This window comes from Pleurodeles waltl, chromosome 9 (genome assembly GCF_031143425.1).
Source record: "Pleurodeles waltl isolate 20211129_DDA chromosome 9, aPleWal1.hap1.20221129, whole genome shotgun sequence".
NCBI classification, from domain to species: domain Eukaryota; kingdom Metazoa; phylum Chordata; class Amphibia; order Caudata; family Salamandridae; genus Pleurodeles; species Pleurodeles waltl.
Window position 1 is genome coordinate 1,001,317,553 of NC_090448.1, and position 16,389 is coordinate 1,001,333,941.

A 16,389-nucleotide genomic window follows, 5' to 3' on the forward strand; every position below is an offset into this window, starting at 1 on the left:
GGCTTTTCGTGACACACAAATTGAAAATAAAAAGTAAAACAGTTGACATAAGCAAGCGGATTCAGAGCACTACTGAGGGAAAAGAGAGACAGAAGGAAAAAGAAGTTCACTCTCAGTCAAAGTTATTGGCAAAAGTGCAATTATCCTTGTAACAGGGTCAATAGCCAAGGCGGTCACAAAACCGCCCCAAGGTGGGACAAACGTAAAGAAGTTACCAACGAAAACAAAGGATTTTTGAAAGGCAAGCCCATGAACGAGTGATAGTGATGGGTGTGGTTAAAAGCCCAGATACATATCAACACGTCAGAAAAGCAGCACTTGCGCTATTCTCAGCCTGAAAAACAACACTATTATGACCCTCATGCAGTTAATATCAGCACTGACACACCTGCTACAAGTTCAAAATATCCTGATCACTCTTCTACAAAACAAAATCACACAGCCACCATAACAGTTTCTAAAATGCCTACTCATAAATGCTCAATCACTCTTTAAAAATAAGTACCACATCTATGACCTACTCAGTGTCACACAACCGGACACTCTTCATAACTGAATCACGGTTGGGAGATGATTTGGCCTCAGTGTTGCATGAAGGCATTCCTCCGGGCTATCAAACCATCACACAAAATCAGAAAGACAAAAAAGCAGGTGAACTAGCTGTTATATTCAAACAAGCAATAAATATCAGCTAAACAGACGGCATATTCATACAAGTTTATGAGGCCCTCATCACCACATGCAACCCTACACCAACTTCCTCCTGTAACTTCCTCCTTTACAGACCACCATCTAGCAATTCAACATTCCCAGACACACTTCTAGACAGTTTCAAACCTTATAACAATATATTCCAACCTATGCCTTCTTGGGGTCCTAAACATTTGGTTTTACAAACTCAATGTGCCCCATCCGAAAGCAATCATCACTAGCCTAGTCACATTGAACCTGTATCAGACTGTACACAATCCCACACATACCCACCTCCCTTACCCCCCCACTCAACACATCCTAGATGTCATTTTTACAAATCCAGAACTTGTTACCGTCCAAAGAATCACACCAGTCACATGGTCAGACCACCATTTAGTAACTTTCCAACATAAAACACCAAAAATAAGCACACCCAAGACCACCTTACATACATCCACTTATCAACCACAGATCAAACTCACATTTGAACACTGAGAAACACAACTAACAGCCAACACAGATCTAGACACAATAAATACTGTTCAAGTATTAAGAGTGGCTACAGGAGGCTTTTTATATTTTAATATGTCTCAAAAAGAGAAAAATAAATAATCAAAAAATAAATAAGCACAGGACAAAATAAAAAACAAGCACCCTGGAAAAACACAGAACAAAAAATAAATATATAGAAGGCTGCAATTAACCAACATTCAAGACAAACTTCACCTATGAAAACTGAACAATATACAAAAAACAAATAAAAAAAAAGCTTTAAAAAAAAAAAAAAAAAAAAAAAAGGGGGGGGGGACTACTAAGACAGAATTCAAAATGCTGTCTGCAAATAAATAATTTTATAAAGTTCTCAATGAATTTCGAAAACCTAAATGCATGGAAGGAACTCATCCCATCACTCATTATTCATAGTCAAACTGGCAAATCATTACACAACCAAGGCAGACTCATTGGACTCCCATTTAAAACAAAGGAAAAAAAGAAAATACCAGCACCAACCAGTTTCCAAAAATCCCCTCCAAGAGTGAGCCAACCCAGCCTCTGCATGCCTTCAAACAAATGTCACAAAGTGAATTTATGGATCTGCTCAGAGCAAGCAGGCCTTCCGGCTGCCCTTCTGATCCTTGTCCAACACATCCTCAAAAACATTCTTTTATTGACCTCTGCTGGCATACCAGTAAGTAGAATCATCAATAATTCTTTAAATACAGAAAACCTTAAAAAGGCATATATAGGCCTCTTATTCAAGAAAACAAACATGGACCCAATAGGACATCAAAAACTACAGCCAGATTACAAATGGACCTTGTTTTGGATTCCTGTTGATTTTGGATGTTTATGTCACGGAAATGCATGGTAAATGTATTTTTAGTCAAAGTCTGCGGTTTGCAAAACATTCTGGGTAAAACAAACTGCTAAGAACCAACCAAGTCACCCCATCATGGATTCCCCTAGGTGTCTGGTTTTCAAAAACACATAGATTTGCTAGGTTCCCTAGGTGCCAAATGAGCTAGGGCCCAAAATCCAGCTACCCACTTTGCAAAAAACGTTCAGCTTTGAGTGCAGAAATGTGATGTGTCCATGTTGCATTTTAGGCCACTTCCTGTTGTGGGCACTAGGTTTACCCGCACAAGTGAGGTACCATTTTTTTCAGAAGACATGTGGGAGCATAGAGTAGTAGGATATTTGTTATTACCAATTGGATTTTGCTGCATTTGTGCCTTCCAAATGTAAGCCAGTGTGTAAGAAAGACAACATTTTGGAACATACCCTCTAAAACATGCTTGTACGGGTACCCACAGATTCAGAGATGTACAAATAACCAATGCCCCTAAGCTCCCCATCTTGTGCCCATTTCAGAAATACACAGGTTACCTTGATATGTATTTTTCACTCCACATATTTCACCATACAAATCTGTCTATAGTCGGTACACAATGAAAAACCATTGTGCGGTGCAGCTCAGTGTTATCACAGGTTCTTGGAGAACCTACAAACCCTATTAATCCCCACAACCACCAGGGTCAAGCGAATGTAATGGTACATTGCTTTTATAAAATCGGCCATTGTGGCAAAAAGTTACAGATGAAAACATTGCCAGAAATTGCTATTTTTTCCTACTAGTTTTCAATATTTCTTCATTTCAACAATTTGTTTTCATGGGAAATCCTTGAAGGATATACACATACAAACCCTTGCTGAATTTGTAGTTTTGTCAACGTTTCAGCAATATATAGCTTTTCTGCTCACCCATTGGTTTCACACTGCTTGCACCACAACCTGGAAGTAGTGTGAGAGCACAAACAACAACAACAACAAAAAAGAAAACAAAAAATATATATATATAATAATAATAATAATTTGATCCAGTTTTGCATGTTCCTGAAAGCTGGGAAGATGGTGACTTCAGCACCTCAAACCATTTGTTGATGATATTTAATATTTTTATGAAGAGAAAAATAAAAAATAAAATAAAAATAAACACATTTTTATCCAGAGTACTTCCCCCCCCCCCCCCATGTCACCCCCCCCCCCCCCCAAAAAAAAATCTAGATATATTTTAGCTATTTTCCCGGTCCTCCATAGGGGAATCCGCAAACCCTGGGTACAACTATCCCAAATAACCAAAAAACAGGCTTAGAACGGGGTGGGGGCAGGGGGTTAGGACTAGCAGTGAAAGGATGTTAATGTACTTGATTTTTTTAAATTGGTGGTGGATTTTACTTGGGTTGGGTTTTCACTTAATTACGGTTAGTGTGGTGTTGGGACAATCTACCAGAGTGTTAAACACAGGTTAAGTTAGTGACTTTAGTGGTTCACCCGCACACGGATTATGGCCGTTTCTTGGAAAGAGCTCACACCCTCCTCAATCAACAACCCGATTTCTAACCAAATATCACTCAATTTCTGAGGCTGCACAAAGAGAGATCCTGTAACAAATAGTTTGTAGCAAGGCCTTAAATAAGCCGGAAAAACAAAACAAAGGAAGGGGAATAGATCTCCAAAATGTTTTCTAAAGTTAAAGTGCCTTCCTGAAAGGGTAATCACCTTGGATTTGTACCTGAGCAGTGCACCTTAACTGAAAGAACTTTGGAACCTGGGGAAACTCCATCAAAGGTTACCATAAACATCTCATCACCATGGTTCTGGGGTATTAAGGCCATGAAAAAGTTAAACAACTGTATTCACACAAAAAAAGAAGTTTGTTCTTAGTTTTATATTGGATGTACATGCAACACACCCTTTGTCAAACCCGCAGGCAAAGCTAGGATACCATCCATTTCCAGTTCTTTTTGTTGTGCAGGAAAAATTTGTTTTAAATTGACATCATATCTCACCCTCTATTTGCTCCTGTTGTCCTTTTATTAGCAGGAACTGTGTGCTTGCTGAAGTGAAACAAAACAACAACAAAAAAAAGTGTTAAGGACAATAAGAAAAAAAAAGTTTCCTAGTGTTTGTTAGAGTATAAGAAAAATGTTAATGTTAAGACGACATTGCTGAAGAGCAGCACTGTACACTAAAAACTTCTGCAAGATCTGTCATTTTATTAGTCTTAACAGAGTTTCTTAGAGAACTGCTGTTGTTTAGACTCCAATTGAGTGCCAATAGGAGATGTCAAGATGAGTCAATTGCTTTTGGTGCCTTTCCTGTGCCACAGAGCAGTAGAGAAAAATGATTTTAGGTTTTTGCTCATTTCCATCTGTGAATCACTGTTGATAACAGAGACTCACTGAAACACATTTAAATTTGTTAGGGCACAAAATATAGGCATATCTCTGGGCTTAAAATGATGAACCGTCAGAATATATTTGTCCGTTTAAAGTGCTGGCACGATTGCTTTGCGAGTCATACGATCGCTGCTCAAATGTGCATTAACTTGAAGGCCATGAGTTTTTTTGTTCTTTAATTGAATTGGGTTTAAAATAAGATTCATCCTCAAGTAAGCTGTCTTAGAATTTGGTAACAGAAGGTACATATTCTGCAACATTATTGTGTATAAACCAGTTTGCAAAACTCTCTGTAGACCTATATCCTTTTAATTTCTGCATTTCAATTTCATCTAGACAGGAAATGATCAGAGTGGTTGATAGGAAGTGGCAGGACTAGAGGAGGACAGGTAAGTGGGAATGAGAAGTAAGTGACGAAGACCAGACTGGTGGAAACATAAGCTCTCCTTAAGTATATTGTCTTAAAGAAAGCTGTTAGGCGGAGACACTGGTTGTATATGTAATTATTATACTTAACCTCCTTTGATGTCCTGTACAATGAAAAGCAACAGAGGAGTTGCCCGTTAACATCTTTCGACAAGACAATTACATCAACAAATGATTACATGAACCAATTTTAATTAATGCTCCACGGTTGGTTCAGATGAGAAGACAAAGTTTTGCTGACGCTATCTTTCTTCGAAATGACCAGTATTAGGTGGGGGTCAGTGACAAACAGTGCTGTGGCTAACGGGTGTTCTGGGAGTCTCCTTTTCTCACTGCCACGGTGAGAGGTGGCTCCAAGCTCAGGGGAGGTGTCCACTGTGCTTTGGCAGCATTTCTGGGCTTCAAGCAATAGCAATAATACTCCTCAAATGCTTTACAAATGTCAAGTCTCTAATGTACCCAGCAAAACGTGAATTACAAAAGTGTTGCAAGTGTCGCAGCACACAGCAGTAACTTTACCTGCCAAAGAAGCATGCCCCTTCTGAGTATTTCAGCAGACTGTGAGGATTAAAGATTGCAGAAACAATGAAGTGATGCCTGTGGGGTATGTGGTTCAGAGAATTACTGATAGGTAATGGTCCAAATTACTATATACACTAAGGATTACTGAGCCATGATGCATCCAGCTGTGACAGTTTGTTTTGGCCAAAAGCAGTTACTTGCAAATACAAGCAATCTGCTGGGGCTAACAGCCACCCTTTTTTCACTCGTCAGCGTGTTGTATATGGTTTCCGCTGAGTCTTGGCAAACAGACCATAACGTTGGTTCCAGCTTCTTCTGTTGATTTACGCACTAAATATTAAGGCAAAGAGGCCTGATCGATGGTTGAAGGCCCTTCAAATAAAGGGTGAACTTAATAATGGACTTCCATGATGGAGGAAGAAGATAAGAAGCAAGTTACAGAAAGCTGGCAGCATAACTTTGGCCTAAGAATTCTGGATTGTATGTGAACAGCACTAGGTGCCTCATAAGAAACAAAGCCTTACAAGAACGTGTAATTTTAGCTCTTGATAATTTTAAAGGTGTTTAATGCAGGATATTAAAAAAAGTGATCCTACAAGTCCCAGAATGCGAAGTGCTCGTGGATAGAAAAAAAAAACACTAGGGCTGTGGTTAGGTGCCATTAATGGCATGTGTTGCACAGTAACTGTCACTATGTTCTGTAGACAAACTGCCCTTTATTTAGTCTGATATGACAATGTAGCAACTCACAGGTATTTGTTGGTTAACTTACCTTCAAATATTGTGTTTTCCATGCATTAAATGATGTCAGAGCATAAAACAAAAGCAACCACCAGTAAGCCAAAAACATTATTATAATACCACATACCTCTCTTAACTTAAACATTAAAATTCACAAGCACATTTTAAGGGAAACATTTATCTCAAATCAATCTACTTTTGTCTTATTCATCTTGTGGCGGTAGCTGGCATTGTCTTTAATCTACTCTTGGGTGTCCAAGGATATCCATTTAAGGCAGCAGTTAATCCTGACTCCTCACCTTCACCTTGATTGCAAGGGACAAACTGATCGCAAGTACAAATATTATTTAAGAATACAGTCACTGACTCCCTCTCAAGTGTCAGGCCTACCAGAAAGAAAAAGGAAACACTTTTTTTTTTTAATAAAAATGAAAATACATTTAAATTTGAAGGAGACTTGGCAATGCCAAAACGACCAGTTTAGGAGGGCTTGGTCTACCTGAGTTTCCAACTACTTCCGTCCCTGCTTTGGAAGGTAAATGGAAAAGTTTACCTGCGATCTGTTGCTTTAGCCGAAACAGCATCTGGAATCTTCTGAGTTGAAACAACATTGAGATCTCTGCTTATGAGAGGCAGAGCTATTTTCTGGGGGAATGCTTTCTTTGTGCCCAATATTTGTGTGTCTGAAAGAAAAACAGAAACAGTGCGGACAAAAGGATTAACACAGTGTGACATTACAAAAACTAATGAGACATAGTAATAAAGAGAGAAATATAAGTTCATCAAGATGAGAATTAACCAAAGACCACTGACTGATGGGGAAGACGTCATATTACTCCTCTCAGTGTATTGCTCACATAAGCTCTGCAAGACAGGTAAAGCTGCTTCTACCACAACCCAAAAAGGAGTCAGGTCTCAATCTGGTCATTAAGCTAGCGATAAGATTACTTAAAGAAATGCATAATCTTCCAGTACTGTACAAGTGCAAGCTATGCATTCATGGCCCTACACAGTGCATGTAATATATATGTATCTCTATATAAATAAATGAAAACACTCATCAGAGCACCCATACATTTATGTGGTTTGTTACAAGTGTTCGTGCATGTCCCTTTCAGTATATGCATTAATGAGGCTCAGTAGTGAATCAATGGTCCTATACATTGCAATTATTAATGCACTTAGCAAACCATCAGCAGCTGTAATGCTATCTGTATTTACCCACTGACTCCATTTTGACCACGGACTCCATTTTGTGCTCCAGATGCCGTCACATCGGCGGCGCAGGTAGTTTTCCATGCATAGCTTGTTTTCTACACAGAACATGTTTATGTTCTTCTTCCTAGCACAAGGTTACAATGTGTTGGAAGAAAACATGGGGGATGTGTAGGGTACATAAGAGACGGCTTCAGCTCTAGGAACGTTTCCATAAAGGAAAAAGTACATCTTCTCTGTCTCTGGAATGCACATCAGGGCAGGGCCTGTTCCTTTGTGTGATTTTGACGCAGACTGAGCACAGTCTGCACTTGAATTTCATAACTTACGCCAAGGGAGAGGAAGGTTGCCAGAACCTTCCTCTTAGGTTTTTTTAGGGTATATAAAGTGGGGAGGCTTGGCACTGAGTTAGAAGGAGTTCTACGGAATGTGGACGCACGGTTCAGGGTAAAATTCCCATGTTGGAAAGATCTCCTACTGCCTCAGTCACCTAGGACTATTTGGCTTGATGTTGGCAAGTGTGTGTGTGTGTGTGTGTATATATATATATATATATATATATATATATATATATATATCTATTCACTACATACATATTCATTGTTGATGTTTTGCACTTTTCTGCCTGTCATTATTCAACTGCTGTGAGTTTTTTAGTATCTGCACGTGTTTTGCTGTATTCAAAATTAAATGCCCACGTTAATATTGTTTGAAATCTGGGAAGTTCCTTAATAAATTAATTACTCAGACTAAGAATGCTGCATTCTTTAGCTTTGCTCCGTCTTAGTTTGAAGCTAAGCAAAGCAGCAGCTGCCTTCAGTCCATGCATCAAAAGACCTAGCTCACACACTGGATACATCAACGGGTCTAGTAGCAAATGTCAATGCCCCCAAATAAAAAGTGTAGTGAATCACAGAAAAACAAAATATTAACATTGACAATATGAATAAACTGAAAGGAAATGTTGATCCAAGCAGCCCTCAAGAGCTGCTGAGTGCTTGCTAAACAACTGAATAAATAAATAAGCGGTGTGTGGGAAGACGTAGTCCAAAGAGAAGACGCAGGGTAGGTGGGGAGAAGAATGGAAAATTAAAAAGAGTCCCCTCAAGAATGCACTGGGAGGCTACAACTCAAACACTCAGAACACATTCAGACCAAAATGCTGAAGAGTGGGACAAAACAATAGGGAAGAAAAGTTATAAACTCAAGAGCAGTCAAACGGGACAGACAAAAAAAAGCCACCCAACCACAGACAAGGGGCTTACCCAAAGTCTACTATAAGTATAGGTTATGTAATGAAACAGCTAGTCTGCCTACAGACATCTGGAGCAGTCTGTTGTCAAGTTCTAAAAATGAATTGAATGCTTGCACATTTTTCTCCTAAAAATGAAAGTTAAAAAAGGAAGGCAAATAAAACATTTAGGAATGTCATAGCCATTTTCAGGACTCCGTTATACCAGCTTTAGCTGTTTGTTGTCCAAACAGCTTGTAGCGTATACATAAAGTAGTCTGATTCTCTCTCCCCCCCCCCCCTCGTGACTGGATGGCTGTGTTGTCTATCTCAGTTTTCTGCTTCAAAGGTGATGGATTTCCTCCCAATGTTTCTGTTTGTCCTGTCTGGGGGAATTTCTGTTCCACAGTGTTCTGACTGGATAATATGGATCCTTCCTCATTCGACTGCACCCTCGAAGTCTCTTTATTAGGTTTGTTTTAGGGTACTCCATGAAAATGTATACATTTGTTGCGGGGTAACAAGAACTCCCGATATTAGAATAAACATAACATAATGGATTCTTCTTGGTAATGCAAACACAGTATTTAATGTCACTACATGTCGGAAAAAAAAAAAAAAAAAACAGAACAAAAAAACACCACCACAATACAGACTGCAACTCAGCCCTGCTCAAACTACCCCTGGGGTTTTTCCTCAAATGCCTGTTCACAGAAAGGCCTTTTCATGCAAATCAATACAATACTTTATTTCACATAGTAAATAATACTTGATTTGTAAGTTACAGATTTAAGATGGCAAAACACTCAAAAACATGTGACCTCATAACCCTTAATTCCTAAACTAAACCATTACACATTCTTTATTATACTTCTGACAATGCTTAATGACAGAGCATTCATTGCCTAAGAACGTGTATGTGTTTCACGGTAGATGCAATTTATTTAAGTGTGTACTGGCAGCATTATGTGCCCAAGATATTCATGTGCTCAGAACTTACTTTCTTCCCCGCACCCATTGTTTAATCAGGCACCTATGTGCTGTGGGCTAATTCAATTCTAAACTCATTATCTAATCAGGCCGTAATTTGTTTAAAGATACAGACTGTGCCGAGGGATTTGAGTGCTGATGTCATCAATGCTTTTAAGTCTGTTAGACTTGAGTTGGCCTTTCACTGAAAACCCTTTCAAGTTTCCTGTACCACTACATTTTTAAGTAAACTTTTCACCTTGCTCGTGTCAGTGTGGGAGTTGAGCCTAGACAGTTTAACTACGAACGGCTGTGTGGTTTCTGTTTGGGCTTGATGGTGCACAATATTTTCATGTTTAGTATTTTCTACAGTGTGGTTTTTTTTTTACATTTCCTACAACAAATTTATTTGCTTTCTCCCATTTATAACACACCACCCAACTGTGCATTTGTACACACACACACCTCAGCCCAACACCTGCTAGTGTACTTTTTCAGATTTTGCATTCATTTTCTACTTTTTATCGTTTTGACCGCCAAGTTGGTACAGTAAATTAAAAATGGCTGCTTGGGACAGGACACATCTGTATGTAGAGTCACAGCATAAGGCAGCCACTTTGGAATGAGTTTCCTTTAACAGGAAAGGCACTTCAATATGGCTGGCCATGCATCTTCGTGCATGCTTTTGCATGTAGTGCAAACATTGGAAAAACCAGCTAAGATCTATTGGACTGATTAATGCTTGTTCTATTGCACCCTTAATCCGGAAGAAAATAATCACTTAAAAACAAAAACAAAAAGAACATATATAGATATATATATATATATTTTTTATCTTTTAGGAGTGCTTAAAAAAGAGAGCTCCAGTTTTCAAGCCCAGAGCTAACCAATCCCTTGATGAGAGTGTTAGCAAGTGTGAAGCAAAGTTGCAAAACCCTCAGGTGTGTCACACTGCCTTTGTTGCAGCATTGAGTTAACCAAAACCATAAGTCAGAGGCCATACATGAAGCGTAGTAAAAAGAGCCAACATGTTGGAAGGCACCATGACTTGACAAAGGTCAAGAAATGTAAGATCAGACAAAAAAAAAAAAAAAAAACACACATAGGAACAACAAGCAAGAAAAGAAAATCAAGATCAGGGACTGAAATTCCAGAAAGTGGGGATGGGGCAGACAAAAAGGGGCTATGTGGTGCTATGTGGGCCCAGCCTCCAATTAAACTACTATGAATATGCAACAATATCGTCTTAGAAAGGGGTTGTAGGTTCGTGACCTTCCATTGTAAGTGTTTTGGAGAGGTTTCAAGATCTTTTTACAGTTTCACGTTGCTCAATAAGGTGTGGTTACAGACATTTATGTATTTCCGTGCACTTCATTGCTTGGTTTTACATGCAAAAAAAGTGCCACTGTAAGTGTCGCACATTTGGCAGTTGGATATCACTCATAGGAATACCAAAACCACAAAAATGACACACGTAAGCATTCTGAAAACTTGGCAGCTATGGACTTTAGTCAATCAAATGAACTTTTTGACGCACTCAAGGTATGCGTTTTATAAAAACAAGTCAATTTGTGGTCAATCAACAAAAATAGCCTACAGGCATTTAATCTGAATAAATTATCTGATCCCGCAGAGGTACAAAGGTCTTACCAACCTGTTGAAAACTGCTTTCCAAGTACGTGATGTACCTGCGAACCGTAGACGGGGATCCTTGATTTGTCCATCGCTGCACTCTCCATACGATCCTTAGAAATGAAGGAAATTATATAACTGCATTACATGCATAGCGGTACTAATCATTCCTTGATCAACAATAGGTATGCGCTTAATAAGATCGCCCATCGTTGCTACTTACAAGGATAGTCCGTGAATCCAGTCTAATATCCGTCAGCCGTTGTTGATTTTTTTAACGAACTTCATTTTTCCGCAATTTTAATACTCCCGGGTCACAACCAACCAATCATACGTCTGAACGTTTTGTAGGCGTGGTCTGTGGGGTGGTGGGAGCTGCTAATGTGTAAACTCGATTAGGATTGGAGTACTGGGGATAACTTGATCAGTCCTAGTGCGTCATGCAGAAATGTTGAATGCTGATTGGCTGTAGAGTACCACTCTCTTTGCTTGGGTCGTGTCGCATAGTCGGCTGTAGTTTTCTTTTAGTACGGGCATGGCTTGGCTCGAGGGCCGTCTGGTCTGCGTTAGCTACGCGACTTGGCGATGTTAACCTGTCTGGGGATGAACCACCTAGGCTACTTGAAGTTACTACCGCTTGTTATTTTTAATAGAAGGGGGACAGCGCGAGCGAGGAAAGAGAATTTGTGGCCTGCGGTGAGGGAAATGGAGAGCAGGTTGGATTCGGTTCCCAGTGTTTTCTAATTTGGGGTTCTTCAGAATTCGTGTATCTCCTAGTCGTCGAAGTTCTATCAAGAACTCGGCGTCACTAGTTTCACTGCCACATTTTAGTTCTGGTGTTCGCGTCACCACACTAAAATGTGTTAGTCACGAATAATTACTACCTTTAGTATGTGGGAAGAGGCTCTGCAGGTTTCTGTAAACACCAGCCAGCGCGTTTGGTGTACTGTCTCATGAAGTTATTATGAGTCAGTCAGTTCGCGAAAGGGCTAGATGCTGTGGAAATCGCCCTATGCCCTACTAAATTGTTTCCGTCTAAAGTAGTCAGTGACGGCTATTTGTGTTTTTAGGTCAATCCTTGACAGCTTTGATTGTCCCACCAGAGTATTGTTTATAAAGAAAGTATTACATACAATACATTAATCTATAAGCTGTTTGTCAACCATCTTAACCCACTGCTCTGCTTAGCTGCCCTAATTATTTTTGGGGCTTTCCAATGGCATGCTGACAGTGCATGTGCTATTGCTGCTACAAGGGGGGTTACCATAAAGAGCTTAGAGACTGTCCATTGCTTACCATTTTTTGCTGCCACGTAATTGGCCAGATGCCATTTCCTTTTCTTTTGGGCCTCGAAAAATCTTCTTGCTAGAGTCATATTTGATCTGGTCAAGATATTTTTAGACCTACTTGCCCCTTCTGGCCAATTGACAAAGCACAGGTTTCTGTTCAGTTGGAAAGTGAAGGGGCAATACAGACACCTTTAAATCTTGTTCTTGCCACATTTACTCTGTGTTAAGAGACAGAGGTTAAAAGTCAGTTTGCCTTTTTAACTCCTGACTGCAGAGTTCAAGGATTTTGTAAGGTAAACTGTCTGACCTGCTGTAAAAGGTGTGAAATGAAAGGTTGTAGTGTGTCAGGTTTTTCCTAACACATTTAAATAACTAAGTCAACTATACAAACATTTCAGAATATGTCAGTAGTTGTGAAAGCTCATTTTTTTTTACTTCTGTGTGATGAAAAACTATTTTAAAACGATGAAAACAAATCAGAACACTTGGTGATGTGCACATGATAAATGTTTTCTGAAACCCAACTTTCACAGTTTTTTTTGTGTGTGAAAAAAACATGTTTATTTAGGCCGTAGCCTTTAAAACACTTTGGCCCTCATTCTGACCTTGGCGGGCGGCGGAGGCCGCCCGCCAAAGTCCCGCCGGCAGAATACCGCTGCGTGGTCAAAAGACCGCCGCGGTTATTCTGGGTTTCCCGCTGGGCTGGTGGGCGACCGCCAGAAGGCCGCCCGCCAGCCCAGCGGGAAACACCCTTCCATGAGGATGCCGGCTCCGAATGGAGCTGGCGGAGTGGAAGGGGTGCGACGGGTGCAGTTGCACCCGTCGCGATTTTCAGTGTCTGCATGGCAGACACTGAAAATCTTTGTGGGGCCCTGTTACGGGGGCCCCACGACACCCCATACCGCCATTCTCTTCCTGGCGGGCAAAACCGCCGGGAACCGGATGGCGGTATGGGGCTCGGAATCCCCATGGCAGCGCAGCAAGCTGCGCCGCCATGGAGGATTCCCCAGGGCAGCGGGAAACCGGCGGTGCACCGCCTGTTTTCCGTTTCTGACCGCGGCTGTACCGCCGCGGTCAGAATGCCCATGGGAGCACCGCCAGCCTGTTGGCGGTGCTCCCGCGGTCGTCGGACCGCCAGGGTCAGAATGACCCCCTATATCACATAAAATTTCAATATATACAATTAAATATTATACCATAAAAGACAATAAAACATATCCTAACTATATAAATACACCATGTACAAAACCCTACTATTTAAAATAACTTTTTTCCCTCAACCTGGTAGATCAGATTATTGTCTCAGCGATGTACTCAAGGAGATAAAAAATCGACCCATTGCACATGTCACATCTAAAAATCTCATGTCCATCAATAGGTCAATCGCTTATTTCCTATCTCTAATACCATATTTAAAAAAAAATAGGCTTTAGGTTCTTCGCCCGTTTGGGTAAAAACCACAGGCAGGCAGTCAGGATATGGAGAGAATTCATTTCCATATTAAAATCAAATTGGCAGATTTTCAATTTATTTTGCAGAACCTTCCGATTCCCTGACACCAAAACTAATTTTATTCCAAAATGAAACCTTAATATACTGTGGTGCATTTTAATATTTGGATTTTTTTTCCAAATAAGGGAAAATTCCATCATTCTCCCAGGAATTTAGAACATGTGAGACTGAGGATTTATTGTTCAGGTACAACAGATCCTCATCCCTGTAGATCTGTTTTAATAATCTTTTAATCTCTGCTTTACTTACTCCCACCTCATCAATACACCTGTATACTTAATGCCTAGCCTGAATTCTTCCTCTTACTCCCTGTGCCCAAGATAATTCACTTTATAGTATCTCCTTTTTACATAACAGGGAGATTTTCGATATTCCTGCACTATCATATTTTGTCCAAAATATTAGTGTCTCGACACAAGCAATCTGTGTCCACCCTAATAGACCTGTCTTTACTCTAATCACCTGCGCCATGGTCGAGGATGAGAGGCAGAGTAGCCATTTTAGGCACCTTCCTTCTTCCAGGTCCCAGATCTTCTTACCCTCTTACCCCCTGTACCCACCACCTCCACCACATACATAAACTGCTGTCTTACCATAGCCTGATAGGCTCTCAGTACTAGTTGAAGAGATGGTCCCCCATATTGTTTGGCAAATTTCCTTAGCCCCGCTATTGATACCAGTGCCTTATCTTCAGGGGTGTGGAATTTATTAAACTATCTACTTGTCCATGGGACAGGTTGCTTCTTAAATCTACTTGTCCTGTAAAAATATATACTTGTCCCTTTGGTGCCAAGTCATGCGGCAACAAATTAAGGCAGCAATCTCATTATGTAAGAGCTCTGATAAAAGACTTTCTGATTATGCCAAGGCTACTACCATAGTAGGGCTTGGAGTCTTGCAATTTCAATCCCTACTGTAGCAATTTCCTCATTTTGCCACCTTTCCACAGATCTAAATACTGGGGCTGGAGGAAGCAGTAAGCAATAGTTCCAGGGCTGGAACGCCTTTGAGTCTGCAAACCTACTAATTTGCATGTTTTATGGATTTTCACCAGCTCTTCCCTAACCTTTTCCCATAATAAGAAAGGTTGGAAATTTACTCCTGACAGTGACAGAAGTAGCAGTTCTTCTAGGGTTGGGGAAAAAAAGTGGTTGGAGGGAAAGTGAACTTGTAAACGCTCAATAGATGTTCATATGAGCAAATCTACACATGCATATTTGCCTATGCTAGAATACAGTTCACAAATTTCATAGGAGTACGATTTCCTGGTATACTTCTTGTGAATTCATGAAAGCCACTAATTCAAAGACATATACAATGGGTGCACTTTTGTGACTTTCTTTAGGAATTGGGTCCCTAATTAGGTCTGGCGTTAACAATGACATTTTGTTTTTATTAAACTTCTATTTCTCTCTCTATCGGCTGGCTTTACTGTGAGTGATCACTTTCTGCTCTTCCACAAGGAGCATGTTAGCAAACAAAGCAGTTTTGTTCAGTGCCATGAACTACAGTGGCAATCAGTGGCGTAACAAATCTGGAGGGGGCCCCTTTGCAAAGACCATGGAGGGCTCCCCTCTCTAGACTCATTCAGGGCAGGTGCTGTGCTGAAGGGGCTCCCTGGAAGGGACTGTGGGGCCTTTGTTACACCACTGGTTGCAATGTGTGCTTTTAGAGATCAAAAACTTTTATTTTTGTTTTTGCCAGTGTTTGTTACAGTGGTGAAGGCCTGGCAGCTCCCACAACAATAAAGTGTTACAAAAGCCATGTCAAGACACGCATTGACGAAACTAAAAGACAAACAAAAAAATGCCGGATCAGTAGGCTTTGTCGGTGCCTGTTTATTTTCATGGTTCCCATAATCTTGTTGAAAATGGTTACACTGATTTTCCATTAGGAATATTTTTGGGAAATACTAGCATGCATCAACACTTTACTAAATGAGGCTTCAAAGAAATAGCACCTAAAATTTCAAGGTAGCGAATTGTTTTTCCTAGTTGCATTTTTTCTGAACATTTTATTTTACAAGCAAAGAAACCTCAGTCTTGCTTACAAGCTTCTGCAAACATTTGCATCTAATCATAGCATTCTGGGAGCATTAGCCTCATATTGTTAAACTTTTCAAATGTGTGGATACTTTTTGTTTTTTTACTGGAACCACTGTCAGTAATGCAGTGTGACTTTAAAGCATTTATTTACAGTGCTCACCCTAATAATGAAGGCTTTCAATTAATGAGTCATAAATACAAGTTCGAACAGCATTAACATATGGACACACATTAACTCAACTGCAGACAGTTCCCCTTTCAGAAAACTGGCAGCCAAAGGGTTTGTGCTGCAGAGGGTTGGGCCTACTTGTCCCAAGGACAAAATAAACATGAAAACTTGTTGCCCTTGACCCCAAACAAGATGTCCTGGGCAT

At 40.2% G+C, this 16,389-nt stretch overlaps 1 protein-coding gene across 1 annotated transcript in view; it reads right to left on the reverse strand.

Annotated features, from left to right (window-relative positions):
* The window catches only part of KNSTRN (kinetochore localized astrin (SPAG5) binding protein), a 96,383-nt gene extending 84,857 nt beyond the window's left edge, over window positions 1-11,526 (reverse strand). Inside the window, exons 1-4 of the mRNA XM_069208586.1 lie at window positions 11,393-11,526; window positions 11,192-11,282; window positions 6,676-6,805; window positions 4,044-4,091 (exon numbers count right to left, since the gene is read on the reverse strand). Coding sequence (XP_069064687.1) covers window positions 4,044-4,091; window positions 6,676-6,805; window positions 11,192-11,276 — 263 coding nt within the window. The 5' untranslated portion in view covers window positions 11,277-11,282; window positions 11,393-11,526. The remainder of the gene's footprint in view (window positions 1-4,043; window positions 4,092-6,675; window positions 6,806-11,191; window positions 11,283-11,392) is intronic.
* Between the last annotated feature and the right edge of the window lie 4,863 nt (window positions 11,527-16,389).